General features: G+C 40.8%; 1 protein-coding gene and 1 long non-coding RNA gene across 4 annotated transcripts; both read right to left on the bottom strand.

Moving 5' to 3' along the window:
* Positions 1 to 2,650: 2,650 nt before the first annotated feature.
* On the bottom strand, positions 2,651 to 4,050 carry LOC144383535 (uncharacterized). The gene is made up of 2 exons (XR_013450975.1): positions 3,250 to 4,050; positions 2,651 to 2,970 (listed from the first exon to the last, which is right to left on the bottom strand). It is a non-coding gene; the product is annotated as an uncharacterized LOC144383535 (long non-coding RNA).
* Positions 4,051 to 7,367: 3,317 nt separating this feature from the next.
* Positions 7,368 to 16,050, bottom strand: LOC144383533 (uncharacterized). Of its 3 annotated transcripts, none has more exons than XM_078081286.1 (2): positions 15,729 to 16,050; positions 7,368 to 14,346 (listed from the first exon to the last, which is right to left on the bottom strand). In XM_078081286.1, exon 2 carries the CDS (start codon positions 12,403 to 12,405, stop codon positions 10,234 to 10,236), a length of 2,172 nt encoding a protein of 723 aa, XP_077937412.1. In that variant the 5' UTR covers positions 12,406 to 14,346; positions 15,729 to 16,050; the 3' UTR covers positions 7,368 to 10,233. The 3 variants fall into 3 exon arrangements, 1 of the variants encoding a protein (XP_077937412.1); XR_013450971.1 differs by lacking the exon at positions 7,368 to 14,346 and adding an exon at positions 14,354 to 14,516; XR_013450972.1 differs by lacking the exons at positions 7,368 to 14,346; positions 15,729 to 16,050 and adding exons at positions 14,354 to 14,516; positions 14,796 to 15,597.
* Positions 16,051 to 17,853: the final 1,803 nt, after the last annotated feature.

Below are 17,853 nucleotides of genomic sequence, written 5' to 3'. Positions count from 1 at the left end.
GACAGAAAGTTGTTTTGTGGTCTCGGTGAGCTTCAGAGATAAACCCTCGTTCTCTCTGATAGTCTCATCCAGAGCCTCTGTCTTGATCTTCAGCAGTTTGTGTTCTGCTTCCAACTGTTGGTTGTTGGCCTGCTGCTTGTGCAGCTTCTCTTGAAGAGAAATGTTGGTGGAGAGTAACCCTGTTACTTTAGACTCCAATGACTGTTGTTGGTCATCCAGTTTCTTGGTTGTCTTTTTCTCCAGATCTTCATATTTCTGCTGCCAGGTCTGGTTGTTGACCGTGAGTTCAGCACTTTTGACAGAAAGTTGTTTTGTGGTCTCGGTGAGCTTCAGAGATAAACCCTCGTTCTCTCTGATAGTCTCATCCAGAGCCTCTGTCTTGATCTTCAGCAGTTTGTGTTCTGCTTCCAACTGTTGGTTGTTGGCCTGCTGCTTGTGCAGCTTCTCTTGAAGAGAAATGTTGGTGGAGAGTAACCCTGTTACTTTAGACTCCAATGACTGTTGTTGGTCATCCAGTTTCTTGGTTGTCTTTTTCTCCAGATCTTCATATTTCTGCTTCCAGGTCTGGTTGTTGACCGTGAGTTCAGCACTTTTGACAGAAAGTTGTTTTGTGGTCTCGGTGACCTTCAGAGATAAACCCTCGTTCTCCCTGATAAGGTCTGAAAACCTCTTTCTGTTCTTGTCAACCATCTGCTCATAGGCAAGATCTTTGCCTTTTAACATGTTGGTCAATTCGAACTTCACAGTTTCAGTGTGAGCGGTGAGTTCGCTCACTTGCCTTTTCAGGCAGTGCACTTCATTCCGTGCATGAGAAAGTGCAATGTTCACATTGTATCCGGTGGGAGGAGTCCCGAGAAGTGAAGCGCCAGCTCCAATTCTCTGGTTGTTTCTACGGTACATGTTAAATGACACTTGTGTAGTCTTGAAAAAGACTTGTTTTATTTGTCGCTAAATGACTCGATGTAACCTCTGAAAGATGGTGATGAATCTTCCAAAAAACTACTTAAGTCTGTAAAGGACAAATATCGCAGATACTTTCAAGGGAAAATATCCAACTGCACTCTTCTGGAACCAGAAACGCAATGATCTAGTGTTCCGAGACACATCAAAGGAGTTGTTGATGATGTCACAATTTGGAGTCCACTCTATGACACGGGCTGCGTTTCCCTGACAACGCAGCCCGTGTCATAGAGTGGACTCCATAACAACGGAATGGAGTCCACTCTATGACACGGACTGCGTTTCCCTGACAACGCAGCCCGTGTCATAGAGTGGACTCCATAACAACGGAATGGAGTCCACTCTATGACACGGGCTGCGTTTCCCTGACAACGGAATGCAAAATACAACAAAACTCACTTTGTGTGGTTTTTATACATACACAACGTGATGATGCCGATATATAAAGTCTCATTCACCTCTGTTTCTTCCTGCACCGTGATGCCCATTTCTGAACCACGTTTTGGATGAAGAAGCACTGATATTGAGTGATACAGATCAGACCAGCATGAAGCACCTCACCATCCCTTACACATGCTCCGTATGGCGCGGCATGTCTTTATATGCCGAACCTGTAAATAAAGGCACTATTTGCCGTACTGTCAGAAGTGTGTGTTTGGCGCTGAAGTCCATCTTTATTACCTTCCCTGGCCCCAGAAGAATGTGTCACATCAAAGAAGATTTCCACAAGACACTCCACATATTCTGTGTAAATGGGTGATTGTGTTTGATGTTGTGAGATGCATGTAATGGTAAAATATGTTAAAACATTGTCTTGCGCTAAACCCGGGTCTCAAGTGTATTTGAGCCTGACGTGCAAAGAGCAGCAAATACTACACACACTGTTATAGTGTAAATACTGTAAATACTACACACACTGTTATAGTGTAAATACTACACACACTGTTATAGTGTAAATACTGTAAATACTACACACACTGTTATAGTGTAAATACTACACACACTGTTATAGTGTAAACACTGTAAATACTACACACACTGTTATAGTGTAAATACTACACACACTGTTATAGTGTAAATACTGTAAATACTACACACACTGTTATAGTGTAAATACTACACACACTTTTCTACATTAGACACAGACATTTTGAATTATGTCACTTTATTGCCTTTTTTAGACGCTGCCTTGAAAATAGCCGCACATGAACACATTGATCAAACCGGGTCGGGTGTGTGATGGTAAACATGCCAATCAGGTGTAAACACTTTACAAAGGCAGCGGCAAAATTGCCAGTGTCAATACAACACTTAAAGAGTCAATTTTAACACTACCTCAGTGAACATATGGTCCCTATCGACACAGAGTGTAAAATGTACACTGAACACAGAGTTAAATTTCCAGAGTCAATTTTACTCTGGTAAGAGTTAAAATGTGACACTAGGTGCAGTGTAGTGTAATAATATTAACTCTAAGAAGTGTCAATCAAGTTTTACACTATGTAAGAAGTAACACCCATAGTGTTATTCACATGTAACACTAAATAGTTATAAAAGAAATAACCTTTCCAGTGTTAAACCTACTTTACACTATGTTGATTATGAAATCACTCCAAAGAGTGTTGATTTTTAACCAACTCCTACCAGTGTTGCATATCTATGCAGGGGGAAAAACACAGAGACAATTGTATCCATACTGTAATACATATTTATTCCAAGTAAACATGAAATATTGGCATCAAAAGTAAACCTAAAACATGTAAAGCTCACATCTTATCACAGTGGCAAAGATCTTGGTTGGTGCTGGATGACAGGAATGTTTTGATCAACATGATGGTATCTGCAAAGACAGCAAACTGAAATCAACATTATGGTCTACAACCCCATACAAGCTGACAACCTGAAAATACCCTATTTCAGCTTTAAAAATCACAAACACAACTACATTTTCGGTCAAGTACATCAACTTATTACTTATCACCAGAGCACCACAGTACATTAAAGAACAATCTGAAAGAAAAAAGAAAATATACATATTAAGTAACTACGTAACTACGTAGACCCCTCCGCCGTAGCCTGACGTGCACCTCCGAAAAGATCAAACTGCGAGTCGAGTTGACATAGACCGCAAGTGCTGTGATTGGTCCGCTCAGAACGTAATTTGCGGCAGTTGCTGACATTCGAAAGTATCGAAAGTGCACTTGCTCGTCCAGGTCCCTCAGTGGGTGAACCAGTGTTGTAAATTCACGCTTCTCCGTAGCCTGCGCTTCAATATGAGCTTCGGCTCACCAAGGATTCGGCACCCGCAGAAACACACAGCCACACCCGCCGCCGCCGTAACGTGGAAGCATAAATTAAGCTTACAGCAGCTACAGCCATAGACATAAAGAATAGACATCGACCGCTGCTGCCTAGTGGTGCTGACGAGCCGCGGGGCCGCCAGCTTGGACCGGTCACCCGCTCCACTCAGTGCCAGCTGGCGCAACGAAGTGTCAGCGCGTCACTCGCTGAATACAAAAGCGGATGTTCACGGGATTTTGTAGGCATGACACCGAAAACATGATTCGGCGTATTTTAATATTCATAGTAGTTGTAACAGTAATAATATTCTGGTATATAATATAATAATAAATATTTGTTTGCGCCTCAGCAGCCAATGCAGCGTCTACTCTTTATATATCTATGGCTACAGCAGCAGCTAACGTGAACCGAGCCTCTCGGAGCCGCGGCTCCGTTCACGTTAACTGGGTCGACTCGGTGCATTCCGCCGTCTGCCGGTGAACTAGCGGGTCCTATGAGCACGTCCGCATGTCCGCGACATGTCCCGCTATGCTCGACCAAATTGTGACGTGACGCTAAAGCGATTTGCTCCGGCTCAAATAGAAATAATAAATATGACTGCTTCAACGAATTTTTGTCGTGATTTTACTGTAATAAATGTGCAAGCATGACACATAACACACCACGACAGCTCGTCCTCGTCGACATTAACGTTACCTCGTGTCGTTTTTGTTCAGTTTGGTGTTGCGTGGTCAGACATGTGGCTGCTACATTTAAGCTAACCGCCGACCCGATAATCACGTTAGCCATTTGAAATTCAGTATTTGAAGACACAAACCCAACATTGACTAGTGTGGTGAATGAATACGTCCCTTTATTCTTATACAGATTCTACTCGAATAAAGAAAAAACAACGGGAATAGTTTATCTAGAAAGACTTACCACAGTATTTCGATGCGAGGAAGATGGTGATGCCAGAATCCACATTCTCAGTTTGACCGGGAAAGTTGGTGGGCGGGGCTCTCCAGAGTATTTTTTGTGATACTCTGGAAGGTATCTTGCTCTAATCAGTGTTGAATCTGGGCCTGAGAGAGTCAATAACACTGACAGAGTAAAACCTCTGTTAACTGTGATTATTTTCACCAACATTGGAAGTTTTCTGGTTCAATTTTACTCTGTCCATTGCTGGAAGAACTCCGGAGGAATTAAAATAGTTTGACACTGCCTTTTTGACACTGGCAAATTTACTGTGCACAGTTATAGTGTAAATACTGTAAATACTACACGCACTGTTATAGTGTAAATACTGTAAATACTACACACACTGTTATAGTGTAAATACTACACACACTGTTATAGTGAAAATACTGTAAATACTGCACACACTGTTATACTGTAAATACTACACACACTGTTATACAAACAAAACCAGCACAGTTAGCACATAAACACATATATAACACCAACACATAGCAAAATCATATTAAAAGCCAATAAAACAGTCTACAACTTTCCTGGCAAGTACATGTTTTTACATCCTTTCGCATTCAGTCGGTCCACGATTGTTTGCCTGGCTTTTTCTCTTTTTTTCTCTGTTTAATTACAGCTGCAGCTCTTTATTTTCTTCCTTCTTGGCTTCAGGTGCAGTTAGGATGCAAAGCTCAACATATCTTGTCAGAATTTTCTAGTTGGCACGTTCATTATGCAGCCTGCAGAAGAGTTAACGTCACGTACTGATGGCTATAAAACATCACTGAACATAGATCCAACAATGCGGTGAGCATTACAAATCATAGTACTCTTTGCACTGCAGGCCTAAGATACTGAAATACTTTTACCATGATCCAAATAATTGCCTATGAGAGCAACATGTAATCCAGCAATGAACACATAATCTCTTTAGTGAAACAGTGTACAACTAATCACACTTTTCAACAAAGCAATTGGTTAACCAGTATGTTCAGGCTTCATGAGCAAATACAGAATCCCTTTGTGTTCATTTCCAAAGCCGCATTAAGACACACATCACTTTATTTAATACGCCGCTTGCAAGTCGCTGTGTTGTGCCAGACTCTCAATAAAACATTTAGGACAAACCCACGGTCATGAAGAGACTCCTCTAACGTTACATGGACTCTGCGTGAGGAAGAGGAGGAGGAAGAGGAGGAGGCTCCGTGTCGCTAAATACTAACTTTCCACCGACCACTTTTCCCCCCCGGTGTCGCTCCGATCTGCCGGCGCTCTATCATTTTGTGCTACTTGTCGAGAACTGCTTCTTTGTAGTATTGGGCATGCGCCGAGTGGATTTTCCAAGTTTCCTTGACACGCCCATAATATTTTGCAACCCTGTCGGTGAACGACGTGTTAACCGAGTAACATCCTCAAAATCCCGATTATTTCCTCTTTTGGCCAAGTTAAAAAGTACATTGAGCGTGTAGATTGTACAATGACCGTTCTCTTGAAATGAAATATTAAATAATTGCATGGACTGTGGATCCTCGCCTCCGTCTACTCTGTTGTATTATCCTGCAATGAGTAGTGGGAGCAATATTTGATAGGGTGTTATTGTGCTATCAAAATCTGCTACCCCTGAACTTTTTATAATAATCGAGTGTCTGGATGCTCAATGTTTATACTTCTCATCCAATCACATTCACTGTCCGCATAGCGCCGTTTATCTGGAGAAGCCGGAAGTAACGAGACTGTTTTTAAAATGTCAGGAGTAGAAGTCGTCTGAAAAATAAACACTCCAGTAAAGTTTCTACGTAAGTACAGTAACCAAGTATTTGTACTTGGTTACTTGACACCTCTGCCTAAAATACTTTGAGATTTGGGGCCAGCACTTTCCCGCCCTACGCTGCGCCCGTCAAGAGTCTCGCGACGCGCCCATGTAGCGCCATGACAACGGCGAGCATTGTCCCTCCGACAGGACCAAACCCGGACTCGGTACGTTCTCTCCTCAAAGAGCCGTTTGACGGAATAACTTTCGGGGAGAAACTCGAGGTGAAAGAGGTGGACCGGGACCAGCCGGACCTCACGACCAGACAACGGACCGGTGTGAAAGGGAAGCCGAGGCTTCTGTAGAGACTTCTACGCCGGGAGGGTTAGCTAGCTAGTTAGCTACGTGCTAACGGCGCCGGTCCGCATGACGTCACCGTGCTAAAGTTAACATCACTGCCCAGCTGCGACGCACACCGGACCGCGGTGAGGACACACAACCAGGACGTGGATGAAAAGAGGCACATTTGAACCAAAATAGTTCATTGTGTGAAGTTCTGTGTGGCTTTTGAGTTGGTCTCTCCTCAACACACTGATGTTTCCCCAACAAACTAGGTTCATAGGTGCATCTAAATATATACGTATATATACACATGTTCTATTTTACATGTTTATTTAACTGCAAAGTAATGATGTGTATTTGACACCCTTTTTTGCATTGAATCATACAGGGATGTTTATTGAAACTGATTGGCTGGCAAAAAGAAAACCCACCAGCCGCCACTGATACACATAAATATACGTAAGTATATGTATGAAGAAGGCCGTCGAGGCGCCGGAGGGGGGGTGTGGTAACTGACGGTCGCTGGAGGGAGGCCTTGTTCTGGGTGCAGACTGGACAAGCGGCCACAAACCCTTCCGTGTCCCTCTCAAGTGATGGCCACCAGAAGCGCTGCCTGAAGAAGCAGACCATCCGCCTGACCTCTGGCCGACATCTCATTTAAGGGGCATGTATCAAGGGCATCCTTTTTTAATTTGGTATAACCGATTTAATAAAGAATAGTTGATAGCTTAAGTAATTAAGTAAAGTAATTAAAGTCATTTAAGAACCTTTTAGGCTGTCTTGTGGCTGGTGTCTTTTTTTTAACACTATATAGATATTAGGCTGTAAAGCCATTGTATTACTGTTTGATTAAACATTAGGGTTTTTGAATCGCTCTTAGTCTGGACTCTCCCCTGAGACCTGTTGTCCATCGCACAAGGTGCTTGTGCCACAGACAACACAGATCACAGGATCACTGAGCCACTCAAACTCCTCCACCACGTTAAGGTGGCGATTCGCGGAGGAGATTTTTTTTTTTTATGTGGGAAACCCATAGATGGAGGGAAAACCCACAGTTGAACCCAAAAATGTTATTTATTTTATAATGGGGCGAAATTGGGGGGGGCGGGATTTGCGTTTTTTTTAAATAAAAAAATAAAATGTAACTTTTTAAAATAAAATAAAAGAATAACTTTTTAAAATAAAATACAAATAAAATATAACTTTTTTAAATAAAATAAAAATAAAATAAAATATAACTTTTTAAAATAAAATAAAAATGAAATAAAATATAACTTTTTAAAATAAAATTAAAATAAAATAAAACTTTTAAAAATAAAATAAAAGAATAACTTTTTTAAAATAAAATAAAAATAAAATATAACTTTTTAAAATAAAAAAATAAAATATTATTTTTTTAAATGAAAAAGAAAAAGAAAGAAAATACAACTTTTTAAAAGAAAAAAAGAAAATATAACTTTTTGGCATGTGAGGACCAAACTCCTCATTCAATCTGTAATCATGAAAATGAGTATATTTTATTCCCAGTGCTCCGTTAAGTGTTCTTTTCCCACTTCATTGACTGGAAAGTAGCGGAGCACAGCGCCTGAGGAATGAGGAATCTTTTTCATCTCATCCATTTCTTTCTTTGGCGAAATGCAAGGCTGCAAATGAAGATGAGCGGATTTCTGTATCTGCGCATATACCCTGAACCCGGTCATTTGGACGATGTTCGGATAACCTAACACAGCCGGTTTGACAAATCAATAGTAACAACTTGTGAAGGTAGGCCGATAGTTTCATTCGTCTGTCGTTGGAAATTGAGATCTCGGTTTGATTTTTCAAGTTATGCATTAGGCAAGGTAGACATACATGTCCCCCTCTATACTTTGTATTAAAGGCATGGCTAGTGGTAAAAAAATAGCATCTGTTAAATTATATTTATGATATTTTAATAAGATATTATGTTCTATATTAAACTATAATGCTATATTTATGATATTAGTTCTATGTCATGTTAAATGGTATTAGAAATATGGAATATGATGCTATTTGATTTTAGTTCTACAATATTAAGTTAAATTATATTAGAACTATGAATACGATGCTATTTTATGATATTAGTTCTACGATATTAAGTTAAATTATATTAGAAATATGGAATACGATGCTATTTTATTTTAGTTCTACGGTATTAAGTTAAATTATATTAGAACTATGGAAGACGATGCTATTTTATGATATTAGTTCTACGATATTAAGTTAAATTATATTAGAACTATGGAATACGATGCTATTTTATGATATTAGTTCTACGATATTAAGTTAAATTATATTAGAACTATGGAATACGATGCTATTTTATTTTAGTTCTACGGTATTAAGTTAAATTATATTAGAACTATGGAAGACGATGCTATTTTATGATATTAGTTCTACGATATTAAGTTAAATTATATTAGAACTATGGAATACGATGCTATTTTATGATATTAGTTCTACGATATTAAGTTAAATTATATTAGAAATATGGAATACGATGCTATTTTATTTTAGTTCTACGGTATTAAGTTAAATTATATTAGAACTATGGAAGACGATGCTATTTTATTTTAGTTCTACGCTATTAAGTTAAATTATATTAGAACTATGGAAGACGATGCTATTTTATGATATTAGTTCTACGATATTAAGTTAAATTATATTAGAACTATGGAATACGATGCTATTTTATTTTAGTTCTACGGTATTAAGTTACATTATATTAGAACTATGGAATGCGATGCTATTTTATTTTAGTTCTACGGTATTAAGTTAAATTATATTCGAACTATGGAATACGATGCTATTTTATGATATTAGTTCTACGATATTAAGTTAAATTATATTAGAACTATGGAATGCGATGCTATTTTATTTTAGTTCTACGGTATTAAGTTAAATTATATTAGAACTATGGAATACGATGCTATTTTATGATATTCGTTCTACGATATTATGTCCTATGATATTGGAAAGATAAAGTATAAAGCCATGTCTCCTATATTAGTTCTACTATATTATGTCATATCAGTGTTTCCCCTAGGTTTCCAACTTTGGGGGGGCGGACGTACCGGAGGGGGGCGTGGGTGTTGGGGCGCTATGGAAAACACTGTATATGATATTAAATTATATAATATTAGAAATACTAAGTATGATGCCATGTTTGTTATATTAGTCCTATATTATGTTATATGAGATTAGTCCTATATAATCTTCTATGATATTACAAATATGAAGTATAATACTATGTTTGTTATATTAGTCCTACATAATGCTATATGATATTAGTCCTATATTATCTTGTTATTATCTATGATATTACAAATATGAAGTATGAAAATATGTTCTATATATTGGCATGGCATCATTGAAACTATAGAGGGGGACATGTGTGTCAACCTTTCCTAATGCATAACTTGAAAAATCAAACCGAGATCCCAATTTCCAACGACAGACGAATGAAACTATCGGTCTACCTTCACAAGTTGTCACTGTTGATTCGTCAACCCAGCCGTGGTAGTTCATCCAAACACCGGCCAAATGGCCGGGTTCAGGGTATATGCGCAGATACAGAAATCCCCTCATCTTCATCTGCAGCCTTGCATTAACCAAAGAAGGAAATGGATGAGATGAAAAAGATTCCTCATTCCTCAGAGGCCGTGCCGTGCTACTGTCCAGTCCATGAAGGTGGAAAAAAACACTTCCTGGAGCAAAGGAAATAAAATATACAATGGCAATGATATTTACCAATGAATGAGGAGGCGGTCCATGCCCGGGGTGGGGGTATTTAGCGCTGTGAAGCGCAGGTGGAAGGGGAGCGGGGGTAGATGGATAAGGTAGGATGGAGTGGGAGGTGTAGGAAGGTGTTCTTACAGGTCCTAGATGGTCTCCTTTTTCTTCTCTTCTCTCTCCTATTTCTTTGTCTCCTTGTCCTGCATCTTGCGCCTCATTTTGTCCATCTCCGTCTGCCGGTCTTGCATCCGTCTCCCAAAGATGCCTCTTTTTTTTTTTTTTAAGTCGAGGCAGATGTTTTCAAGGACTGTTTTGTCGTCCTCTAATTCTTGGATCCTGGTGATAAGGATCTGATGTTCTTTGGAGATGGTATCCTCCAGTTGTTGGATCCTAGAGATCAGGCACAACTCAGTGAAATCACTGATTGTGACCATCTCGTGGTGGGTCTCCTCTTGGCTCTTTATTAAAGCAGCCAGAGAATCCCTCTGTGTCTTCAGCAGTTTGTGTTCTGCTTCCAACTGCTGCCAGGTCTCGTTGTTGACCGTGAGTTCAGCACTTTTGACAGAAAGTTCTTTTGTGGTCTCGGTGAGCTTCAGAGATAAACCCTTGTTCTCCCTGATAGTCTCATCCAGAGCCTCTGTCTTGATCTTCAGCAGTTTGTGTTCTGCTTCCAACTGTTGGTTGTTGGCCTGCTGCTTGTGCAGCTTCTCTTGAAGAGAAATGTTGGTGGAGAGTAACCCTGTTACTTTAGACTCCAATGACTGTTGTTGGTCATCCAGTTTCTTGGTTGTCTTTTTCTCCAGATCTTCATATTTCTGCTGCCAGGTCTGGTTGTTGACCGTGAGTTCAGCACTTTTGACAGAAAGTTCTTTTGTGGTCTCGGTGAGCTTCAGAGATAAACCCTCGTTCTCTCTGATAGTCTCATCCAGAGCCTCTGTCTTGATCTTCAGCAGTTTGTGTTCTGCTTCCAACTGTTGGTTGTTGGCCTGCTGCTTGTGCAGCTTCTCTTGAAGAGAAATGTTGGTGGAGAGTAACCCTGTTACTTTAGACTCCAATGACTGTTGTTGGTCATCCAGTTTCTTGGTTGTCTTTTTCTCCAGATCTTCATATTTCTGCTGCCAGGTCTGGTTGTTGACCGTGAGTTCAGCACTTTTGACAGAAAGTTGTTTTGTGGTCTCTGTGAGCTTCAGAGATAAACCCTCGTTCTCCCTGATAGTCTCATCCAGAGCCTCTGTCTTGATCTTCAGCAGTTTGTGTTCTGCTTCCAACTGTTGGTTGTTGGCCTGCTGCTTGTGCAGCTTCTCTTGAAGAGAAATGTTGGTGGAGAGTAACCCTGTTACTTTAGACTCCAATGACTGTTGTTGGTCATCCAGTTTCTTGGTTGTCTTTTTCTCCAGATCTTCATATTTCTGCTGCCAGGTCTGGTTGTTGACCGTGAGTTCAGCACTTTTGACAGAAAGTTGTTTTGTGGTCTCGGTGAGCTTCAGAGATAAACCCTCGTTCTCTCTGATAGTCTCATCCAGAGCCTCTGTCTTGATCTTCAGCAGTTTGTGTTCTGCTTCCAACTGTTGGTTGTTGGCCTGCTGCTTGTGCAGCTTCTCTTGAAGAGAAATGTTGGTGGAGAGTAACCCTGTTACTTTAGACTCCAATGACTGTTGTTGGTCATCCAGTTTCTTGGTTGTCTTTTTCTCCAGATCTTCATATTTCTGCTGCCAGGTCTGGTTGTTGACCGTGAGTTCAGCACTTTTGACAGAAAGTTCTTTTGTGGTCTCGGTGAGCTTCAGAGATAAACCCTCGTTCTCTCTGATAGTCTCATCCAGAGCCTCTGTCTTGATCTTCAGCAGTTTGTGTTCTGCTTCCAACTGTTGGTTGTTGGCCTGCTGCTTGTGCAGCTTCTCTTGAAGAGAAATGTTGGTGGAGAGTAACCCTGTTACTTTAGACTCCAATGACTGTTGTTGGTCATCCAGTTTCTTGGTTGTCTTTTTCTCCAGATCTTCATATTTCTGCTTCCAGGTCTGGTTGTTGACCGTGAGTTCAGCACTTTTGACAGAAAGTTGTTTTGTGGTCTCGGTGACCTTCAGAGATAAACCCTCGTTCTCCCTGATAAGGTCTGAAAACCTCTTTCTGTTCTTGTCAACCATCTGCTCATAGGCAAGATCTTTGCCTTTTAACATGTTGGTCAATTCGAACTTCACAGTTTCAGTGTGAGCGGTGAGTTCGCTCACTTGCCTTTTCAGGCAGTGCACTTCATTCCGTGCATGAGAAAGTGCAATGTTCACATTGTATCCGGTGGGAGGAGTCCCGAGAAGTGAAGCGCCAGCTCCAATTCTCTGGTTGTTTCTACGGTACATGTTAAATGACACTTGTGTAGTCTTGAAAAAGACTGTTGGTCAGCCCTGAAAAGGGGTGTAGTCTTGAAAAAGACTTGTTTTATTTGTCGCTAAATGACTCGATGTAACCTCTGAAAGATGGTGATGAATCTTCCAAAAAACTACTTCAGTCTGTAAAGGACAAATATCGCAGATACTTTCAAGGGAAAATATCCAACTGCACTCTTCTGGAACCAGAAACGCAATGATCTAGTGTTCCGAGACACATCAAAGGAGTTGTTGATGATGTCACAATTTGGAGTCCACTCTATGACACGGGCTGCGTTTCCCTGACAACGCAGCCCGTGTCATAGAGTGGACTCCATAACAACGGAATGGAGTCCACTCTATGACACGGACTGCGTTTCCCTGACAACGCAGCCCGTGTCATAGAGTGGACTCCATAACAACGGAATGGAGTCCACTCTATGACACGGGCTGCGTTTCCCTGACAACGGAATGCAAAATACAACAAAACTCACTTTGTGTGGTTTTTATACATACACAACGTGATGATGCCGATATATAAAGTCTCATTCACCTCTGTTTCTTCCTGCACCGTGATGCCCATTTCTGAACCACGTTTTGGATGAAGAAGCACTGATATTGAGTGATACAGATCAGACCAGCATGAAGCACCTCACCATCCCTTACACATGCTCCGTATGGCGCGGCATGTCTTTATATGCCGAACCTGTAAATAAAGGCACTATTTGCCGTACTGTCAGAAGTGTGTGTTTGGCGCTGAAGTCCATCTTTATTACCTTCCCTGGCCCCAGAAGAATGTGTCACATCAAAGAAGATTTCCACAAGACACTCCACATATTCTGTGTAAATGGGTGATTGTGTTTGATGTTGTGAGATGCATGTAATGGTAAAATATGTTAAAACATTGTCTTGCGCTAAACCCGGGTCTCAAGTGTATTTGAGCCTGACGTGCAAAGAGCAGCAAATACTACACACACTGTTATAGTGTAAATACTGTAAATACTACACACACTGTTATAGTGTAAATACTACACACACTGTTATAGTGTAAATACTGTAAATACTACACACACTGTTATAGTGTAAATACTACACACACTGTTATAGTGTAAACACTGTAAATACTACACACACTGTTATAGTGTAAATACTACACACACTGTTATAGTGTAAATACTGTAAATACTACACACACTGTTATAGTGTAAATACTACACACACTTTTCTACATTAGACACAGACATTTTGAATTATGTCACTTTATTGCCTTTTTTAGACGCTGCCTTGAAAATAGCCGCACATGAACACATTGATCAAACCGGGTCGGGTGTGTGATGGTAAACATGCCAATCAGGTGTAAACACTTTACAAAGGCAGCGGCAAAATTGCCAGTGTCAATACAACACTTAAAGAGTCAATTTTAACACTACCTCAGTGAACATATGGTCCCTATCGACACAGAGTGTAAAATGTACACTGAACACAGAGTTAAATTTCCAGAGTCAATTTTACTCTGGTAAGAGTTAAAATGTGACACTAGGTGCAGTGTAGTGTAATAATATTAACTCTAAGAAGTGTCAATCAAGTTTTACACTATGTAAGAAGTAACACCCATAGTGTTATTCACATGTAACACTAAATAGTTATAAAAGAAATAACCTTTCCAGTGTTAAACCTACTTTACACTATGTTGATTATGAAATCACTCCAAAGAGTGTTGATTTTTAACCAACTCCTACCAGTGTTGCATATCTATGCAGGGGGAAAAACACACAGACAATTGTATCCATACTGTAATACATATTTATTCCAAGTAAACATGAAATATTGGCATCAAAAGTAAACCTAAAACATGTAAAGCTCACATCTTATCACAGTGGCAAAGATCTTGGTTGGTGCTGGATGACAGGAATGTTTTGATCAACATGATGGTATCTGCAAAGACAGCAAACTGAAATCAACATTATGGTCTACAACCCCATACAAGCTGACAACCTGAAAATACCCTATTTCAGCTTTAAAAATCACAAACACAACTACATTTTCGGTCAAGTACATCAACTTATTACTTATCACCAGAGCACCACAGTACATTAAAGAACAATCTGAAAGAAAAAAGAAAATATACATATTAAGTAACTACGTAACTACGTAGACCCCTCCGCCGTAGCCTGACGTGCACCTCCGAAAAGATCAAACTGCGAGTCGAGATGACGTAGACCGCAAGTGCTGTGATTGGTCCGCTCAGAACGTAATTTGCGGCAGTTGCTGACATTCGAAAGTATCGAAAGTGCACTTGCTCGTCCAGGTCCCTCAGTGGGTGAACCAGTGTTGTAAATTCACGCTTCTCCGTAGCCTGCGCTTCAATATGAGCTTCGGCTCACCAAGGATTCGGCACCCGCAGAAACACACAGCCACACCCGCCGCCGCCGTAACGTGGAAGCATAAATTAAGCTTACAGCAGCTACAGCCATAGACATAAAGAATAGACATCGACCGCTGCTGCCTAGTGGTGCTGACGAGCCGCGGGGCCGCCAGCTTGGACCGGTCACCCGCTCCTCTCAGTGCCAGCTGGCGCAACGAAGTGTCAGCGCGTCACTCGCTGAATACAAAAGCGGATGTTCACGGGATTTTGTAGGCATGACACCGAAAACATGATTCGGCGTATTTTAATATTCATAGTAGTTGTAACAGTAATAATATTCTGGTATATAATATAATAATAAATATTTGTTTGCGCCTCAGCAGCCAATGCAGCGTCTACTCTTTATATATCTATGGCTACAGCAGCAGCTAACGTGAACCGAGCCTCTCGGAGCCGCGGCTCCGTTCACGTTAACTGGGTCGACTCGGTGCATTCCGCCGTCTGCCGGTGAACTAGCGGGTCCTATGAGCACGTCCGCATGTCCGCGACATGTCCCGCTATGCTCGACCAAATTGTGACGTGACGCTAAAGCGATTTGCTCCGGCTCAAATAGAAATAATAAATATGACTGCTTCAACGAATTTTTGTCGTGATTTTACTGTAATAAATGTGCAAGCATGACACATAACACACCACGACAGCTCGTCCTCGTCGACATTAACGTTACCTCGTGTCGTTTTTGTTCAGTTTGGTGTTGCGTGGTCAGACATGTGGCTGCTACATTTAAGCTAACCGCCGACCCGATAATCACGTTAGCCATTTGAAATTCAGTATTTGAAGACACAAACCCAACATTGACTAGTGTGGTGAATGAATACGTCCCTTTATTCTTATACAGATTCTACTCGAATAAAGAAAAAACAACGGGAATAGTTTATCTAGAAAGACTTACCACAGTATTTCGATGCGAGGAAGATGGCGATGCCAGAATCCACATTCTCAGTTTGACCGGGAAAGTTGGTGGGCGGGGCTCTCCAGAGTATTTTTTGTGATACTCTGGAAGGTATCTTGCTCTAATCAGTGTTGAATCTGGGCCTGAGAGAGTCAATAACACTGACAGAGTAAAACCTCTGTTAACTGTGATTATTTTCACCAACATTGGAAGTTTTCTGGTTCAATTTTACTCTGTCCATTGCTGGAAGAACTCCGGAGGAATTAAAATAGTTTGACACTGCCTTTTTGACACTGGCAAATTTACTGTGCACAGTTATAGTGTAAATACTGTAAATACTACACGCACTGTTATAGTGTAAATACTGTAAATACTACACACACTGTTATAGTGTAAATACTACACACACTGTTATAGTGAAAATACTGTAAATACTGCACACACTGTTATACTGTAAATACTACACACACTGTTATACAAACAAAACCAGCACAGTTAGCACATAAACACATATATAACACCAACACATAGCAAAATCATATTAAAAGCCAATAAAACAGTCTACAACTTTCCTGGCAAGTACATGTTTTTACATCCTTTCGCATTCAGTCGGTCCACGATTGTTTGCCTGGCTTTTTCTCTTTTTTTCTCTGTTTAATTACAGCTGCAGCTCTTTATTTTCTTCCTTCTTGGCTTCAGGTGCAGTTAGGATGCAAAGCTCAACATATCTTGTCAGAATTTTCTAGTTGGCACGTTCATTATGCAGCCTGCAGAAGAGTTAACGTCACGTACTGATGGCTATAAAACATCACTGAACATAGATCCAACAATGCGGTGAGCATTACAAATCATAGTACTCTTTGCACTGCAGGCCTAAGATACTGAAATACTTTTACCATGATCCAAATAATTGCCTATGAGAGCAACATGTAATCCAGCAATGAACACATAATCTCTTTAGTGAAACAGTGTACAACTAATCACACTTTTCAACAAAGCAATTGGTTAACCAGTATGTTCAGGCTTCATGAGCAAATACAGAATCCCTTTGTGTTCATTTCCAAAGCCGCATTAAGACACACATCACTTTATTTAATACGCCGCTTGCAAGTCGCTGTGTTGTGCCAGACTCTCAATAAAACATTTAGGACAAACCCACGGTCATGAAGAGACTCCTCTAACGTTACATGGACTCTGCGTGAGGAAGAGGAGGAGGCTCCGTGTCGCTAAATACTAACTTTCCACCGACCACTTTTCCCCCCCGGTGTCGCTCCGATCTGCCGGCGCTCTATCATTTTGTGCTACTTGTCGAGAACTGCTTCTTTGTAGTATTGGGCATGCGCCGAGTGGATTTTCCAAGTTTCCTTGACACGCCCATAATATTTTGCAACCCTGTCGGTGAACGACGTGTTAACCGAGTAACATCCTCAAAATCCCGATTATTTCCTCTTTTGGCCAAGTTAAAAAGTACATTGAGCGTGTAGATTGTACAATGACCGTTCTCTTGAAATGAAATATTAAATAATTGCATGGACTGTGGATCCTCGCCTCCGTCTACTCTGTTGTATTATCCTGCAATGAGTAGTGGGAGCAATATTTGATAGGGTGTTATTGTGCTATCAAAATCTGCTACCCCTGAACTTTTTATAATAATCGAGTGTCTGGATGCTCAATGTTTATACTTCTCATCCAATCACATTCACTGTCCGCATAGCGCCGTTTATCTGGAGAAGCCGGAAGTAACGAGACTGTTTTTAAAATGTCAGGAGTAGAAGTCGTCTGAAAAATAAACACTCCAGTAAAGTTTCTACGTAAGTACAGTAACCAAGTATTTGTACTTGGTTACTTGACACCTCTGCCTAAAATACTTTGAGATTTGGGGCCAGCACTTTCCCGCCCTACGCTGCGCCCGTCAAGAGTCTCGCGACGCGCCCATGTAGCGCCATGACAACGGCGAGCATTGTCCCTCCGACAGGACCAAACCCGGACTCGGTACGTTCTCTCCTCAAAGAGCCGTTTGACGGAATAACTTTCGGGGAGAAACTCGAGGTGAAAGAGGTGGACCGGGACCAGCCGGACCTCACGACCAGACAACGGACCGGTGTGAAAGGGAAGCCGAGGCTTC

Source organism: Gasterosteus aculeatus, chromosome 2 (genome assembly GCF_964276395.1).
Source record: "Gasterosteus aculeatus chromosome 2, fGasAcu3.hap1.1, whole genome shotgun sequence".
Taxonomy (NCBI): Eukaryota; Metazoa; Chordata; class Actinopteri; order Perciformes; family Gasterosteidae; genus Gasterosteus; species Gasterosteus aculeatus.
This window is presented reverse-complemented; position numbering and strand designations above follow the sequence as displayed.